Source organism: Chrysemys picta, chromosome 14 (assembly GCF_011386835.1).
Source record: "Chrysemys picta bellii isolate R12L10 chromosome 14, ASM1138683v2, whole genome shotgun sequence".
NCBI lineage: Eukaryota > Metazoa > Chordata > Testudines > Emydidae > Chrysemys > Chrysemys picta.
Window position 1 is genome coordinate 2,436,928 of NC_088804.1, and position 14,550 is coordinate 2,451,477.

The following is a 14,550-nucleotide window of genomic DNA, read 5'->3' on the forward strand; positions in this document are numbered from 1 at the left end:
ATCACAAGCTAAATATGAGTCAACAGTGTAACACTGTTGCAAAAAAAGCAAACATCATTCTGGGATGTATTAGCAGGAGTATTGTAAGGAAGACACGAGAAGTAATTCTTCCGCTGTACTCCGTGCTGATTAGGCCTCAACTGGAGCATTGTGTCCAGTTCTGGGCGCCACATGTCTGGAAAGATGTGGACAAATTGGAGAAAGTCCAGAGAAGAGCAACAGAAATTATTAAAGGTCTAGAAAACATGACCTATGAGGGAAGATTGAAAAAATTGGGTTTGTTTAGTCTGGAGAAGACTGAGAGGGGACATGATAGTTTTCAAGTATGTAAAAGGTTGTTACAAGGAGGAGAGAGAAAAATTGTTCTCAACCTCTGAGGAGAGGACAAGAAGCAATGGGCTTAAATTGCAGCAAGGGAGGTTTAGGTTGGACATTAGGAAAAAATTTCTAACTGTCAGTGGTTAAGCACTAGAATAAATTGCCCAGGGAGGTTGTGGAGATTTTTAAGAGCAGGTGGGACAAACACCAGTCAGGGATGGTCTAGATAATACTTAGTCCTGCCATGCGGGCAGGGGACTGGACTAGACGACCTCTCGAGGTCCCTTCCAGGTCGATGGTTCTCTAGATCTATATCTATATATACCTTTGGCGGTCAGCGAGGTCCTAGAGAGGTTCAAGCTGCGCAGGCCCTTGGTGCGTTTCTCGATGTGCTGGCTGAATGCAGTTATCCCTGAGGAGAGAGCAGAGGGGCTTGAGAACAGACAGGTGACAGAGGGCTCAGCCATTGCATCATTGCTTGTCAGCCATCGGCTGCATGCTTCCGGCTCTGTCCAACGAACCTGATGCCACAAGTCCCCATCCCAAGGGGCCTGTAAGCTGAGACAACTGGTACCTGCTGACGGAGGGGGGCGCAATTTAAAGCTTGAGTCACACTCTTCCCTTAGCTTGCAGCTCACCAGCTTCAGGAGGGGGCCGGGCACGCAAACCCTGGCAGAAATCTGGGGGGGGCACGTGACCCCGCATGGCCCCCCAAGCATTGCCTCTGCCTGTAAGAGAAGGATTGACCCTGCAAACACCTTGCCCTGGGTGTCGTGCGAATCCCAGGCCCTTCAGGCCCAGGAGTAAGGCCACGACTCCACTGCAGAGCCTATGCCGGCCTGGCCGCTTAGGGTGCGCGATACTGCAGCTGGAAGCGAGCATCCGGCCTGGCGAGGCAGACCTGGGCTGGCTTCGCTTGAGCTAGTGTGCTACAAACAGCAGAGCAGGTGCTGTGGCAGGCGGCGGCTCAGGCTAGCTAGCCCCCAAGCTCAGAGCCGGGAGAGTCAGGGGGCTTGGACTCGGGTGGCTAGCCCGAAGCGCTGCTCACGTCACTACCACCACACGGCTATTGTTGGCACTTTAGCTTGTGCGAAGCTAGTGCAAGTCTGTCTCTCAGCCCAGCTAGACATGCTCCCGGCTGCCACGTCCCTAGTCTAGACACGGCACACGCCGCCAGGAGGAGGAGCTCTGCCAGTGTCTGCACTGGGGGGTTTGTGGGGGTGGGGGTCGACACAGCTATCCTGGTATAAGTTTTACGTGTAGAGCAAGCCTATGTGTTTGCAGGATCCAGCCCTAAAATCAGACACAAAGCAGGTCAGACAGCAGCCTAGAGCCCAAGGCACATGGCACACGCTGCCCCCGACTCCCCATGCTGCAGGGAAACCAACACTTGCCTTCCATTGCATCTCTGGGTGACACACACACCAGGGCCAGGAGAGCTTGGGACCTGGGGCTGCGACTCCCCCACATAGCAGGGCCAGGAGAACATAAGAACATAAAAACGGCTGTACCGGGTCAGACCAAAGGTCCATCCAGCCCAGTATCCTGTCTGCTGACAGTGGCCAATGCCAGGTGCCCCAGAGGGAGTGAACCTAACAGGCAATGATCAAGTGATCTCTCTCCTGCCATCCATCTCCATCCTCTGACAAACAGAGGCTAGGGACACCATTCCTTACCCATCCTGGCTAATAGCCATTAATGGACTTAACCTCCATGAATTTATCTAGTTCTCTTTTAAACCCCGTTATAGCCCTAGCCTTCACAACCTCCTCAGGCAAGGAGTTCCACAAGTTGACTGTGCACTGCGTGAAGAACTTCCTTGTATTTGTTTTAAACCTGCTGCCCATTAATTTCATTTGGTGACCCCTAGTTCTTGTATTATGGGAATAAGTAAATAACTTTTCCTTATCCACTTTCTCCACATCACTCATGATTTTATATACCTCTATCATATCCCCCCTTAGTCTCCTCTTTTCCAAGCTGAAGAGTCCTAGCCTCTTTAATCTCTCCTCATATGGGACCCGTTCCAAACCCTTAATCATTTTAGTTGCCCTTTTCTGAACCTTTTCTAGTGCCAGTATATCTCTTTTGAGATGAGGAGACCACATCTGTACGCAGTATTCAAGATGTGGGCGTACCATCGATTAATATAAGGGCAATAATATATTCTCCGTTTTACTCTCTATCTCCTTTTTAATGATTCCTAACATCCTGTTTCTTTTTTTTGACTGCCTCTGCACACTGCGTGGACATTTTCAGAGAACTATCCACAATGACTCCAAGATCTTTTTCCTGATTTATTGTAGCTAAATTAGCTCCCATCATATTGTATGTATAGTTGGGGTTATTTTTTCCAATGTGCATTACTTTACATTTATCCACATTAAATTTCATTTGCCATTTTGTTGCCCAAACACTTCGTTTTGTGAGATCCTTTTGAAGTTCTTCACAGTCTGCTTTGGTCTTAACTATCTTGAGCAGTTTAGCATTATCTGCAAACTTTGCCACCTCACTTTTTACCCCTTTCTCCAAATCATTTATGAATAAGTTCAATAGGATTGGTCCTAGGACTGACCCTTGGGGAACACCACTAGTTACCCTTCTCCATTCTGAGAATTTACCATTAATTCCTACCCTTTGTTCCCTGTCTTTTAACCAGTTCTCAATCCATGAAAGGACCTTCCCTTTTATCCCATGACAGCTTAATTTACGTAAGAGCCTTTGGTGAGTGACCTTGTCAAGGCTTTCTGGAAATCTAAGTACACTATGTCCACTGGATCCCCTTTGTCCACATGTTTGTTGACCCCTTCAAAGAACTCTAGTAGATTAGTAAGACACGATTTCCCTTTACAGAAACCATGTTGACTATTGCTCAACAGTTTATGTTTTTCTATGTGTCTGATAATTTTATTCTTAACTATTGTTTCGACTAATTTGCCCGGTACAGACGTTAGACTTACTGGTCTGTAATTGCCGGGATCACCTCTAGAGCCCTTTTTAAATATTGGCGTTACATTAGCTAACTTCCAGTCATTGGGTACAGAAGCCGATTTAAAGGACAGGTTACAAACCTTAGTTAACAGTTTCGCAACTTCACATTTGAGTTCTTTCAGAACTCTTGGGTGAATGCCATCTGGTCCCGGTGACTTGTCAATGTTAAGTTTATCAATTAATTCCAAAACCTCCTCTAATGACACTTCAATCTGTGACAGTTCCTCAGATTTGTCACCTACAAAAGCCGGCTCAGGTTTGGGAATCTCCCTAACATCCTCAGCCGTGAAGACTGAAGCAAAGAATCCATTTAGTTTCTCTGCAGTGACTTTATCGTCTTTAAGCGCTCCTTTTGTATCTTGATCATCCAGGGGCCCCACTGGTTGTTTAGCAGGCTTCCTGCTTCTGATGTACTTAAAAAACATTTTGTTATTACCTTTGGAGTTTTTGGCTAGCCGTTCTTCAACCTCTTCGGGACCTGGGGCTGCAACTCCCCCACACAGCAGGGCCAAGAGAGCTCGGGACCTGGGGCTGCGACTCCCCCACGCAGCAGGGCATTCAGTGCAAGGCCTCATCACCGCACCGCAATCCGTGGGGAGCTCAGGCGGTCGTCTCACAGAGTGACTACGTGACTGCCACCAGAGACTCCCCCAGCATCACCACATAGGCCCTGCGGCCAGCACCGGGGATGCAGCCTCCAGTACAGACCTCAGCACATCTCACAGGATTGCTCTCCTGAGCCGGTGTCTGAGCGAGAGCCGAGCCCAGAGAGTGACGCTATCCAAACGCTAATCAACCGGCAAGGGGCTGACGAGGCCGGGGACAGGTGCTGCCGAGTCCCAGCGTGCTGCCAAAAACACACTGAAAGAGCTACGGGGCGGCCAGGGCTGGGACGTCATCTGTTCCTAGGGTGGGGCAGGAGGGGCTTGGACACAGCAGGGGCATGCCCAGCCCCGATGTACGCTGCTTGCCAGACCCCTACCAGCTCCCACGCCCGGGGCATGAGCATTCCCTGCAGAGGGACCCCTGCAGGCAGCGCTTAGAGACGTATCACATGCACCATCTATGTACATACTAAACAGACACTTGCCAGCCCCTTCTCTGCCACAATGTACACTTCGTGACTTCCCCATATATAGAGCACCTGGGGGATTTGTTACATTGGCACGCTCCTCGATTTGTTTCCACCTACCCCCTATTCACAGCACCCTCTTCTCCGAGAGAGAGAGAGAGAGAGAGAGAGAGAGTTTTTCCCTGGGATACGGCAGAGCTAGTGTGGTGGGGCAGACTAGAGGGCCATCACTAAGGGCTCATCTATACAGGGAGAGATAAAGCTGGGGACAATTGCCTTCAATTCCCCTCTGGCTACTTCTCACTAGCCTGCCCTGCATTCCCCATGCAGACAAGCCCTAAGAAAGTCATAAATAGGCAGTAAAATGTAACAGGTGAAAAACTGGTGTCAATTCATGCAAGTGCAGCGACATGAGCCAGAGGTCAAACAGGCCAAAGGATGTTACCCTTTGGGGAAGGAGGGAAAGGCATCTCCCTCCCCCCCCCCCACTGGTCAGTGCTGGCAGCTCACCAGGAGGGTTTGCCTGCCCACAAGGCACTTGCCAGAGGCAAGGGTACCTAACCCAACGAAGCAATGCCCCACTCTGGTCCAGCCAACTCCCTGCCTTGGTCCTTATGGAAGGGGGCATCACACATTGAAAAGGAACGGAGCAAGCAGCCGAAAGGTTGCAGCGGGGGAGCGCGGGGAGACGGTTCAGATGGAGATGCACTAATTGCATCATAAGGAACATGTGAGTTCGTGCCTAGCCAGAAAGGAATCTCTTGGTTTCTAGCAAGTCGTTAGGATTTAGATCTTTAAGTGGGGTTTGAATTTAGCTCCTCTCTCCTGCTCTGACACTAATTAAATACACAAAACTCACAATCTATCAACCCCCAGCCCCCAGCGACCCTGCCTGCAGCACTCGGGGTGGGCACCACGGCTGCTGGTTATGGGGCACATGGCTGAGGATCTGCCGGAAGCAGAAGGAAGTCAAGGGCCCTGTGTGGGGCAGCAAGACTGAGCCTGCTCATGGTCCTTCCCTGGATTGCGCTCAAGATGCACTTCACGCGTCCGCCTCTCCAGGACGAGCAAAGAGGCTGCGGCCGGGGGGCGAGACATTAGCAGGTGAGTGTGTGTCCCAGTCTTCCTCCCCGCGCGCCCCAAGCTGCAGGCTTCTCCAGGCATAGCTGCTGTGCTTTACCCACACACCCCACCTTACGCTTCCACGTGGGGACGAGATCAGGGATTCACAGGCCACCACGCGCTGCCTTGGGGAGTGCAGCCGCCGCTTTCAAGAGGACTGTGAAGGTGGGAGGGAGGCTGGATGGGGAGGGGGATTTCAAACCCAGCCAGCTCCAACTGGCCTCCGGGCAGAGACAGGACAGAAACCAGAGGGGCTGAAAAGGACAGGCCGTAAACCCCGCGCACTGTCAGAAGCGGCCGGGACACTCTGAAGGGGCTGTAGCTGTTGGGACGGGAGCGTGAGGTACCTTTGTCCTCCAGCTGGTTGCCAGCCAGGCTGATGGTGCTTAGAGCCGAGTCCGGGTTTCCTCTTAACGCCTGGGCCATCCTCTGGGCAAATTCACTGCAAGGGAACGGATCTCACTTTACAACACATCCAGCCTTGGCGTATTCCCAACGCGGCCAGGCACCAACCGTCTCACAACCCGTCACAGGGAAATAGTGCTGGGGTCGCATCGTGCCTCTGGGGCAGCGCCAGGCTGGGGGTGGGGGAGCAGAGGCACTAAGCGGTGGGGCCGGATGCATTACGCCTAGCGGTCCCTAGGGTACTGAGCGATCGCTCGTGCTACACCTGCAGCAAAGGTGGCAGCCAGCTCTCTCAGCAATGCCGCCATCCCAGCCACGGCTCTGGTCACAGCCAAGCCCAGCCGTGCACAGCCACAGGGGGCACTTTTCTGCCATGCTGGCTGTAACACAGCAGAAAGTTGTCTCCAGCCAAAGAGTAGCAGAGGTGTGAAATTCCCCTGCCCGGGCCATTCCCTGCTGGGGTGAACTTCAGAGCCTGGCTGAATCATGCAGAGGGGAACCCTGCGAGGAACGGGCAGTTTCTCTCTTCTCTCAAAATTATAGTTAAACAAATACATTACTGCAAAACCAGGGCTGCAAATTTAAACACTCAACAGCAGGAACCCAACAAAGACATCTGCCTTCATGGGCCATTCCCCGGCACATCCATGAGCTCTTCCCGACGTGAAGCAGCCCTCTGGATGAATCAGCCATACAGCTGAGCTAACATTACCTAAAGCACATACATGGCTTTTCAAAATGGGATGCACGCTCCTAAATCACTAATCCCATGGATTTTTGTTTGGATCTGGATACCTCTGAAATTCCCAGCTATAATAATAATCTAGCCATCATCCATGCCTACAGTGCAAGTTACTGTTACTCTATTATGAGAATTTTTTTTCCCTTTCCCAGTTTTTGGATATTTAAATTCATCCCCTTAAAACAGGGGCGGGCAAACTTTTTGGCCCGAGGGCCACATCTGGGTGGGGAAATTGCATGCGGGGCCATGAATGTAGGGCTAGGGCAGGGGGTTGGGGTGCGGGAGGGAGTGCGGGGTGCAGGAGGGGACTCCGAGCATGGGGGTTGGGGTGCAGGAGGGGTGCGGGGTGCAGGAGGGGACTCAGAGCAGGGGGTTGGGGTGCAGGAGGGGTGCGGGGTGCAGGAGGGGACTCAGAGCAGGGGGTTGGGGTGCAGGAGGGGTGCAGGGTGCAGGAGGGGACTCAGAGCAGGGGGTTGGGGTGCAGGAGGGGTGCGGGGTGCAGGAGGGGACTCAGAGCAGGGGGTTGGGGTGCAGGAGGGGTGTGACAGGGGGCTCAAGGCAGGGGGTTAGGGGGCTCAAGGCAGGGGGTTGGGGTGCGGGGTGCTGGAGGAGTTCGGGGTGCGGGTTCCGGTATGGCACCACTTACCTCAAGTGGCTCCGGGATGGCAGTGGTGCAGTGGGGCTAAGGCAGGCTCCCTGCCAGCCCTGGCCCCGTGCTGCTCCCGGAAGTGGCCAGCATGTCCAGCAATGGCTCCTGGGAGTGGGGTGTGGCAGGCGGCTCTGCCGCGTGCTGCCCTCACCTGCGAGTACCACCCCCGAAGCTCCCATTGGCCGCAGTTCCCCATTCCCGGCCAATGGGAGCTGTGGGGGGCGGTGCCTGCTGGCAAGGGCAGCACACGGAGCCATCTGCTCCCCCCGTTCCCCAGGGACTGCAGGGACATGGTGCCGGCCACTTCGGGGAGTGGTGCAGGGCCAGGGCAGGCAGGGAGCCATCCCGCAGGCCGGACTGAAAGCCCTGATGGGCCGGATCCAGCCTGCGGGCTGTAGTTTGCCCTCCCCTGCCTTAAAAGGCGACCAGAAGCCAAGGGCAGCTGATTTAGCATCAGTTGATAATTTAATATGCAGACAATAATTCCGTGCCAGCCCTGCATTTCTGCTATTCTACCCGCTGACGATGGACGAGGCAGAGAACAGCCGGTGAAAACATGCAGCAAGCTACTGCCTGCGCAGGCTTTTAAAATGCTACCCAGCATCCTTTAAAAGAGACAGCACACGTACAAATTCCCTTTCCTTACAATTTTAACCCGCTGTTTTCCAGCACCAGCTCCTCCAGTTTCACCGATTTGCTGAGCATGTACAGAAGCTGTTCAGAAATCTCCAGATTCTAGGAGAGAGGAAAGTCTCTTTGAAAGCTGTGTCATCGCTTACGGGACAGCGGTTCATTACCATCCCGGTCACCGCTCTTCGTACTCACCAGCCTGAAGTCCTTACAGTACAGCTTTGTGAACCACAGGTTAAACGACAGCGCCGTGATGCTAAGGGCTACGTCTCTGCAGCGGGACACAGCAATGAAACAATTAGCAAGAGTTACGGCACAGACTGACTGATTGGAGACATGGTGAAGAACCATTGAGTCAGGTTGCACATGGTATTTTAAAGCCACGACTTACCCATAGAAGCTGGAGTATTCTGCACTCTGACCACTGCTTTAAGGCTGGACTAGACCTACTACATCCCTGGCTACTCCAGCTGAGAAGCAAGTGAAATCCTGCCACGGGTCACAACTGCTCTAGGTGCTTCTCTAGTTCATCAGGGCTTCTATGTTTGTTTGCTGAGCTCAGGCCTGGCCCTAATGAACCAGACATCCACAAGTATCAGGGGGTAGCCGTGTTAGTTTGTATCTACAAAAACAAGGAGTTTGGTGGCACCTTAAAGACTAACAGATTTATTTGGGCATAAGCTTTCGTGAGTAAAAACCTCCCTTCTTCGGTTGCATCCGAAGAAGTGGGGTTTTTACTCACGAAAGCTTATGCCCAAATAAATCTGTTAGTCTTTAAGGTGCCCCCAGACTCCTTGTTGTTTTTGTAGACATCCACAGTGGCACATGTCCCCTGCCTTGCTAGGCCCAGAGGAGCTGTGTGCACCGCAACGACCAGGACATCCAGCGATGCTTGTGCTCCCCCAGAGTGCGCGCACTGAAAGTGCCAGTCCAGGATGGCAAAGGAGAAAGCTCTGCTGTGCCAGGTGGGTGAGGATTTACTGGGCAGTCAATTGACTCACAGGGCTCTGGCCGCAGGGGTAAAAATAGCAGTGTAAACGTTTGGGATCCAGGCTCTCAGACCCTGAGAAGGGGGTAGGTCACAGAGCCCAGGCTCCAACCAGAGCCTGAACATCTACACTGCAGTTTTATAGCCCCACACAACACGTTAGCTGACTCGGGCCAGCCAGTCTTTTATTGCAATGTAGCCGTACCCCATGTGGTCACATTCTCTTCAGTGGGTTTGCAAAGGAACTTAGTAAACAGCTCTGCTGATGATGTGTGGGCCAGAACAGACTCCAGCACCTGCCCCGAGGCTGGGCTGGCCCTGCAGGGCCCACAGAAACAAACTCCAGTTCCCCCTTGTGAGAGGTAGAGATCTTAACCACGCCTTGACTAGATACTAGGGCTGTCGATTAATCGCGGTTAACTCATGCAATTAACTAAAAAAAATTAATTGTGATTACAAAAATTAATCACGATTAATCAGACTGTTAAACAATAGACTACCAATGGACATTTATTACATATTTTTGGATGTTTTTCTACATTTTTGAATATATTGATTTCTATTACAACACAGAATACAAAGTGTACAGTGCTCACTTTATATTATTTTTATTACATATATTTGCACTGTAAAAATGATAAGCAAAATAGTATTTTTCAATTTTCTCTTTATCATGAATGTTGAACTTACAAATGTAAATTTTTTTTGTTATATAATTGCACTCAAAAACAAAACAATGTAAAACTTTAAAGCCTACAGGTCCACTCAGTCCTACTTCTTGTTCAGCCAATGGCTAAGACAAACAAGTTTGTTTACATTTACAGGAGATAACGCTGCTCTCTTCTCATTTACAATGTCACCTGAAAGTGAGAACAGGCATTCGCATGGCACTTTTATAGTCAGTGTTGCAAGGTATTTACGTGCCAGATGTACTAAAGATTCATATGCCCCTTCATGCTTCGGCCACCATTCCAGAGGACATGCTTCCATGCTGATGATGCTCATTAAAAAAATGCATTAATTAAATTTGAGACTGAACTCCTTTGGGGAGAACTGTATGTCCCCTGCTCTGTTTTAACTGCATTCTGCCATATATTTCATGTTATAGCAGTCTCGGATGATGACCCAGCACATGTTCATTTTAAAAACACTTTCACTGCAGATTTGACAGAACGCAAAGAAGGTACCAATATGAGATTTCTAAAAATAGCTACAGTATTCGACGCAAGGTTTAAGAATCTGAAGTGTTGTCCAAAATCTGAGAGGGACAAGCTATGGAGCATGCTTTCAGAAGTCTTAAAGAGCAACACTCCAATGCGAAACTATAGAACCCGAACCACCAAAAAAGAAAATCAACCTTCTGCTGGTGGCATCTGACTCAGATGATGAAAATGAACATGTGTCGGTCCGCTCTGCTTTGGATCGTTATCGAGCAGAACCCGTCATCGACATGGACACATGTCCTCTGGAATGGTGGTTGAAGTCTGAAGGGACATATGAATCTTTAGCACATCTGGCACATAATTATCTTGCGACGCCAGCTAGAACAGTGCCTTGCGAATGCCTGTTCTCACTTTCAGGTGACATTGTAATTAAGACGTGGGCAGCGTTATCTCCTGCAAATGTAAACAAACTTGTTTGTCTTAGCAATTGGCTGAACAAGAAGTAGGACAGAATGGACTTGTTGGCTTTAAAGTTTTACATTGTTTTGTTTTTGAGTGCAATTATGTAACAAAAAAATCTACATTTGTAAGTTCAACTTTCATGATAAAGAGATTGCACTACAGTACTTGTATGACGTGAATTGAAAAATACTATTTCTTTTGGTATTTACAGTGCAAATATTTGTAATCATAAATAAATATAAAGTGAGCACTGTACACTTTGTATTCTGTGTTGTAATTGAAATCAATATATTTGAAAATGCGGAAAACATTCAAAAATATTTAAATAAATGGTATTCTATTATTGTTTAATCACCATTAATTTTTTTAATCGCGCGATTAATTGTGATTAATTTTTTAATCGCTCAACAGCCCTACTAGATACTATTAATAATAATAGTTCCATCTGGCCCTCTAAGCAAGAAAGCTCTCACTCTATTCCCCCCATCTCTGTTGGCTCAGAACAGACCAACAATCCACATTTTAAAGCCACATTGTCTACAGATATCAAAGGGGGAGCCATTTTAGTCTGGATCTGTAAAAGCAGCAAAGAGTCCTGTGGCACCTTATAGACTAACAGACATATTGGAGCATGAGCTTTCGTGGGTGAATACCCACTTCGTCGGATACATGTAGTGGAAATTTCCAGGGGCAGGTATAAATATGCAAGCAAGAGTGAGTCAGGCTAGAGATAACGAGGTTAGTTCAATCAGGGAGGATGAGGCCCTCTTCTAGCAGTTGAGGTGTGACCACCAAGGGAGGAGAAACTGCTTCTGTAGTAGAATAGCCATTAATAGTCTTTGTTTAATCCTGAGCTGATGGTGTCAAATTTGCAGATGAACTGAAGCTCAGCAGTTTCTCTTTGGAGTCTGGTCCTGAAGTTTTTTTGCTGCAGGATGGCTACCTTTAAATCTGCTATTGTGTGGCCAGGGAGGTTGAAGTGTTCTCCTACAGGTTTTTGTATATTGCCATTCCTAATATCTGATTTGTGTCCATTTATCCTTTTGCGTAGTGACTGTCCAGTTTGGCTGATGTACATAGCAGAGGGGCATTGCTGGCACATGATGGCGCATATATAACATTGGTGGACGATGCCACATATCTACACCAGCAACACCATCCCAGGACCTAACCAGATCAGCCACACCATCACCGGTTCATTCACCTGCACATCTACCAATGTAATATACGCCATCATATGCCAGCAATGCCCCTCTGCTATGTACATCAGCCAAATTGGACAGTCACTACGTAAAAGGATAAATTGACAGGGCGGGCAGGCTAATGAGGGAGCCAGGAGGCTGGGGGCAGGGGTTCTCTCCTCCCAGAGTGGGGCTGAGCTAAGGAGAGAGCAGGGGCCCAAGTTGAGCTGCGGAGCAGGGCAGTGCCAGCCAGAGGGGCCAGAGGCGCAGCCCAGGGAGCAGGTCAGAGCTGGGAGCAGTCACAGAAGCAGCCCGGAGAGCAGACCTGAGCTGGGAGCAGAGCTGCAGCCACCAGAGCCAGAGGGGCCAGAGACGCAGCCCCGGGAGCGGGAGGCAGAGCAGCAGCAGCGCTGAGGCAGAGCCAGGGTGGAGCTGGAGCAGTCCAGAGCTGGGTGCAGCGACCGGCTGGGGAGAGCGAGGGGGACCCTGGGCAGTGGGCCCAGCGCAGGGAGACGCCTCAGCCAAGAGGCCCTGCAGACTTGGGGGGATCGTAACCCTGACGGGGCGGGGGCAATGCTGGGAACAAGGGTCCTGCCACCTAGAGCCTGAAGGCGTGTGGCCACCGCCAGAGCGAGTGTCCGACCCACAGCCTCCCTGCAGCACAGCCAGGGCCTGGGCAGGGGCCTGGGCCGTGTGAGGAACAGACTGAACTGCCCGGCCGTTCCAGAGGGGCTGGTTGTGTGATGGCCCGTGTTTTCCTTTAACCTTTCCCAGTTTTCCCTTATTTGTTTTAATTGATTGTTTAAAATCTTTTTTTGCTTTGAACGATATGTAATGATCAGTGGGTCAGGGAAGTGTCCAGTGCAGAGAGAGCACCCTGGAGTGGGGACACCCGAGCCCCTGCCCTAAATGACCACGACAAGGTTGGGGGTCGAGCCCCCCAGGAACTCTGGGCCCAGCCGTGTTGGGGTTACGAGGACTCTGCCACACAGGAGAGTGGAAGGGGAGCCCTCGAGGTCAGGCAGCCTCTGGGTGAAGGGAGTGAGAGCGAGGACTCGGATCCTTTCGCCAGCCCCTTTCACTGGAGTCGTGTATAAGCCAGGGAGGTTCCCCACAATAGCGGGACCATCCCCCGCTCACATAATACAACCCTTGAGAATGAAACATAAAAAGCCTCCGATAACAAAAGGATCAAAGGAGTCTGCTATACTCCTGCGCCATCTACTGGATATCAACAGAAGTAGTAGAAGAACGGAGAGATTAGTGACTTGTATCGTTCCTGTATATAGCTGCTGGGCCCCGACCCCGACACTGGCCTGTGTTCATCACTTACTAGAGTGCACGTATAGTTTGCACATGGTACAGGCTTCAAATATGTGATGTACATCAACTTGATCTATAAACCTACTGATTACAGACCCAAGTGATGCTTGGTGAATTAAAAACCCTATTGATTGGGCTAAGAGCAACCAAGTGTCCTGATTTGAAAAGTACTGTCAAAAATAGCACAGAAAGGAACCTAACATGAAAATTAGCAAATGAGTGCTCCCTGAACTCAGTAAAAGTACAGTGCGCGGCAATGTTGCCTAGTGGGTAAAGCAATGGACTGTGACTTGGGAGCCCTGCGTTTTATTCCTGTCTGGGCCATTGGCTTGCTGGGTGACTGGGAGACTGTGACTCCCCCATCGATAAAATAAGTATGAAGATCCTGAGTCCTTTGTAAAGTGCTCTGAGACCTGCCAATGGAAGAGCTACTCTAGCTGTTCTTATTATTATGAAAAGTGGTTCTCCTCGTTCAATCCCATCCCCGGATTGGCCATAGCGTTCCTCAAATTAGTAAATAGAGTTTGTTAAATTGCAGCTTGAAAATCTAACAGGCACCTTGGCAAATTAATTGACGCCCATTGACACTTATATTCTCCCATAGCTGGCCCTGTAGGGATACCCAGAGTAAGAAGAACAACAAACACTTATCTTAGGGCTTGTTTACAAACAAACCGGCCCCAGAATAACTCAGAGTAACTCACAGCTTTTGTTCTTTTGGGGCAATTGTGCAGGTGGCCATTCTTAGTTCAGCTGAAGAGTGTCTTGCTTTGATTTACTTTGTCAGTGGAAAAAAAACAAAAGATTTTAAATCTTATTTGCCCCCAACGACAAAACTAAATCCAAATAAGACACACACAGGTTGATCGAAGAGTGCGCACAGACAGAATCACACAAATATACAAAGGGGTGAATTACACCCCATTTCGTTATTTCCAGGCCAGTTTGCATGTAGACCCGCCCTCAGTCATTAAAGCCAGCGGATCGGACTCCAATATACATGAGGAGCAGGTCCGGGAGTAAGAAGAGGCCATTTTTATAGAGAGTCACTTTTCAGAGTACTGTACAAATCCAATTGGAAATGCTGCTCTGCGGGCACATTTAGCTAAAAGGCTCGCTGGCCACTGTGTATAATGGTATTCTCAGGGTAGCTACAGGTACAACATATTTTGCTACTTGTCTTTGTCTTGCATGATCTTGATCACAGATTTCAGCAGCGACTCACCTGCTCTCTAGGTGAGCGAAGTCCAACAGGTTGAACTCTCGGCAGTCTTGGCTGTGGTAGATATTGTCCACATCCTAACAGACAGACAGTCAGCACGTTAGCCCAGAGAAGTGCTGCAAGGCCGGGTTACAGCGCAGCACTGTGCTGATCAGGACATGTGCTGAGCGTCAGCTTTGAATGGTCTGCCAGGGGACAAGGCCATCCACTGACCCTCCTGAGGGGGGAAGCAGCCAGCAGTGAGAAGTTACAGCAGAGGAAGGGAAACTCACCCCTGATACA

General features: G+C 50.0%; 1 protein-coding gene across 2 annotated transcripts in view; it reads right to left on the reverse strand.

Annotated features, from left to right (window-relative positions):
- CARMIL2 (capping protein regulator and myosin 1 linker 2) overlaps positions 1–14,550 on the reverse strand; it is a 124,592-nt gene that overhangs the window by 92,654 nt on the left and 17,388 nt on the right. For both annotated transcript variants that reach the window (XM_065567782.1, XM_065567781.1), the window contains exons 8-12: positions 14,272–14,345; positions 8,125–8,200; positions 7,946–8,034; positions 5,851–5,945; positions 644–730 (exon numbers count right to left, since the gene is read on the reverse strand). In XM_065567782.1, the coding sequence (XP_065423854.1) occupies positions 644–730; positions 5,851–5,945; positions 7,946–8,034; positions 8,125–8,200; positions 14,272–14,345 (421 nt within the window). The remainder of the gene's footprint in view (positions 1–643; positions 731–5,850; positions 5,946–7,945; positions 8,035–8,124; positions 8,201–14,271; positions 14,346–14,550) is intronic.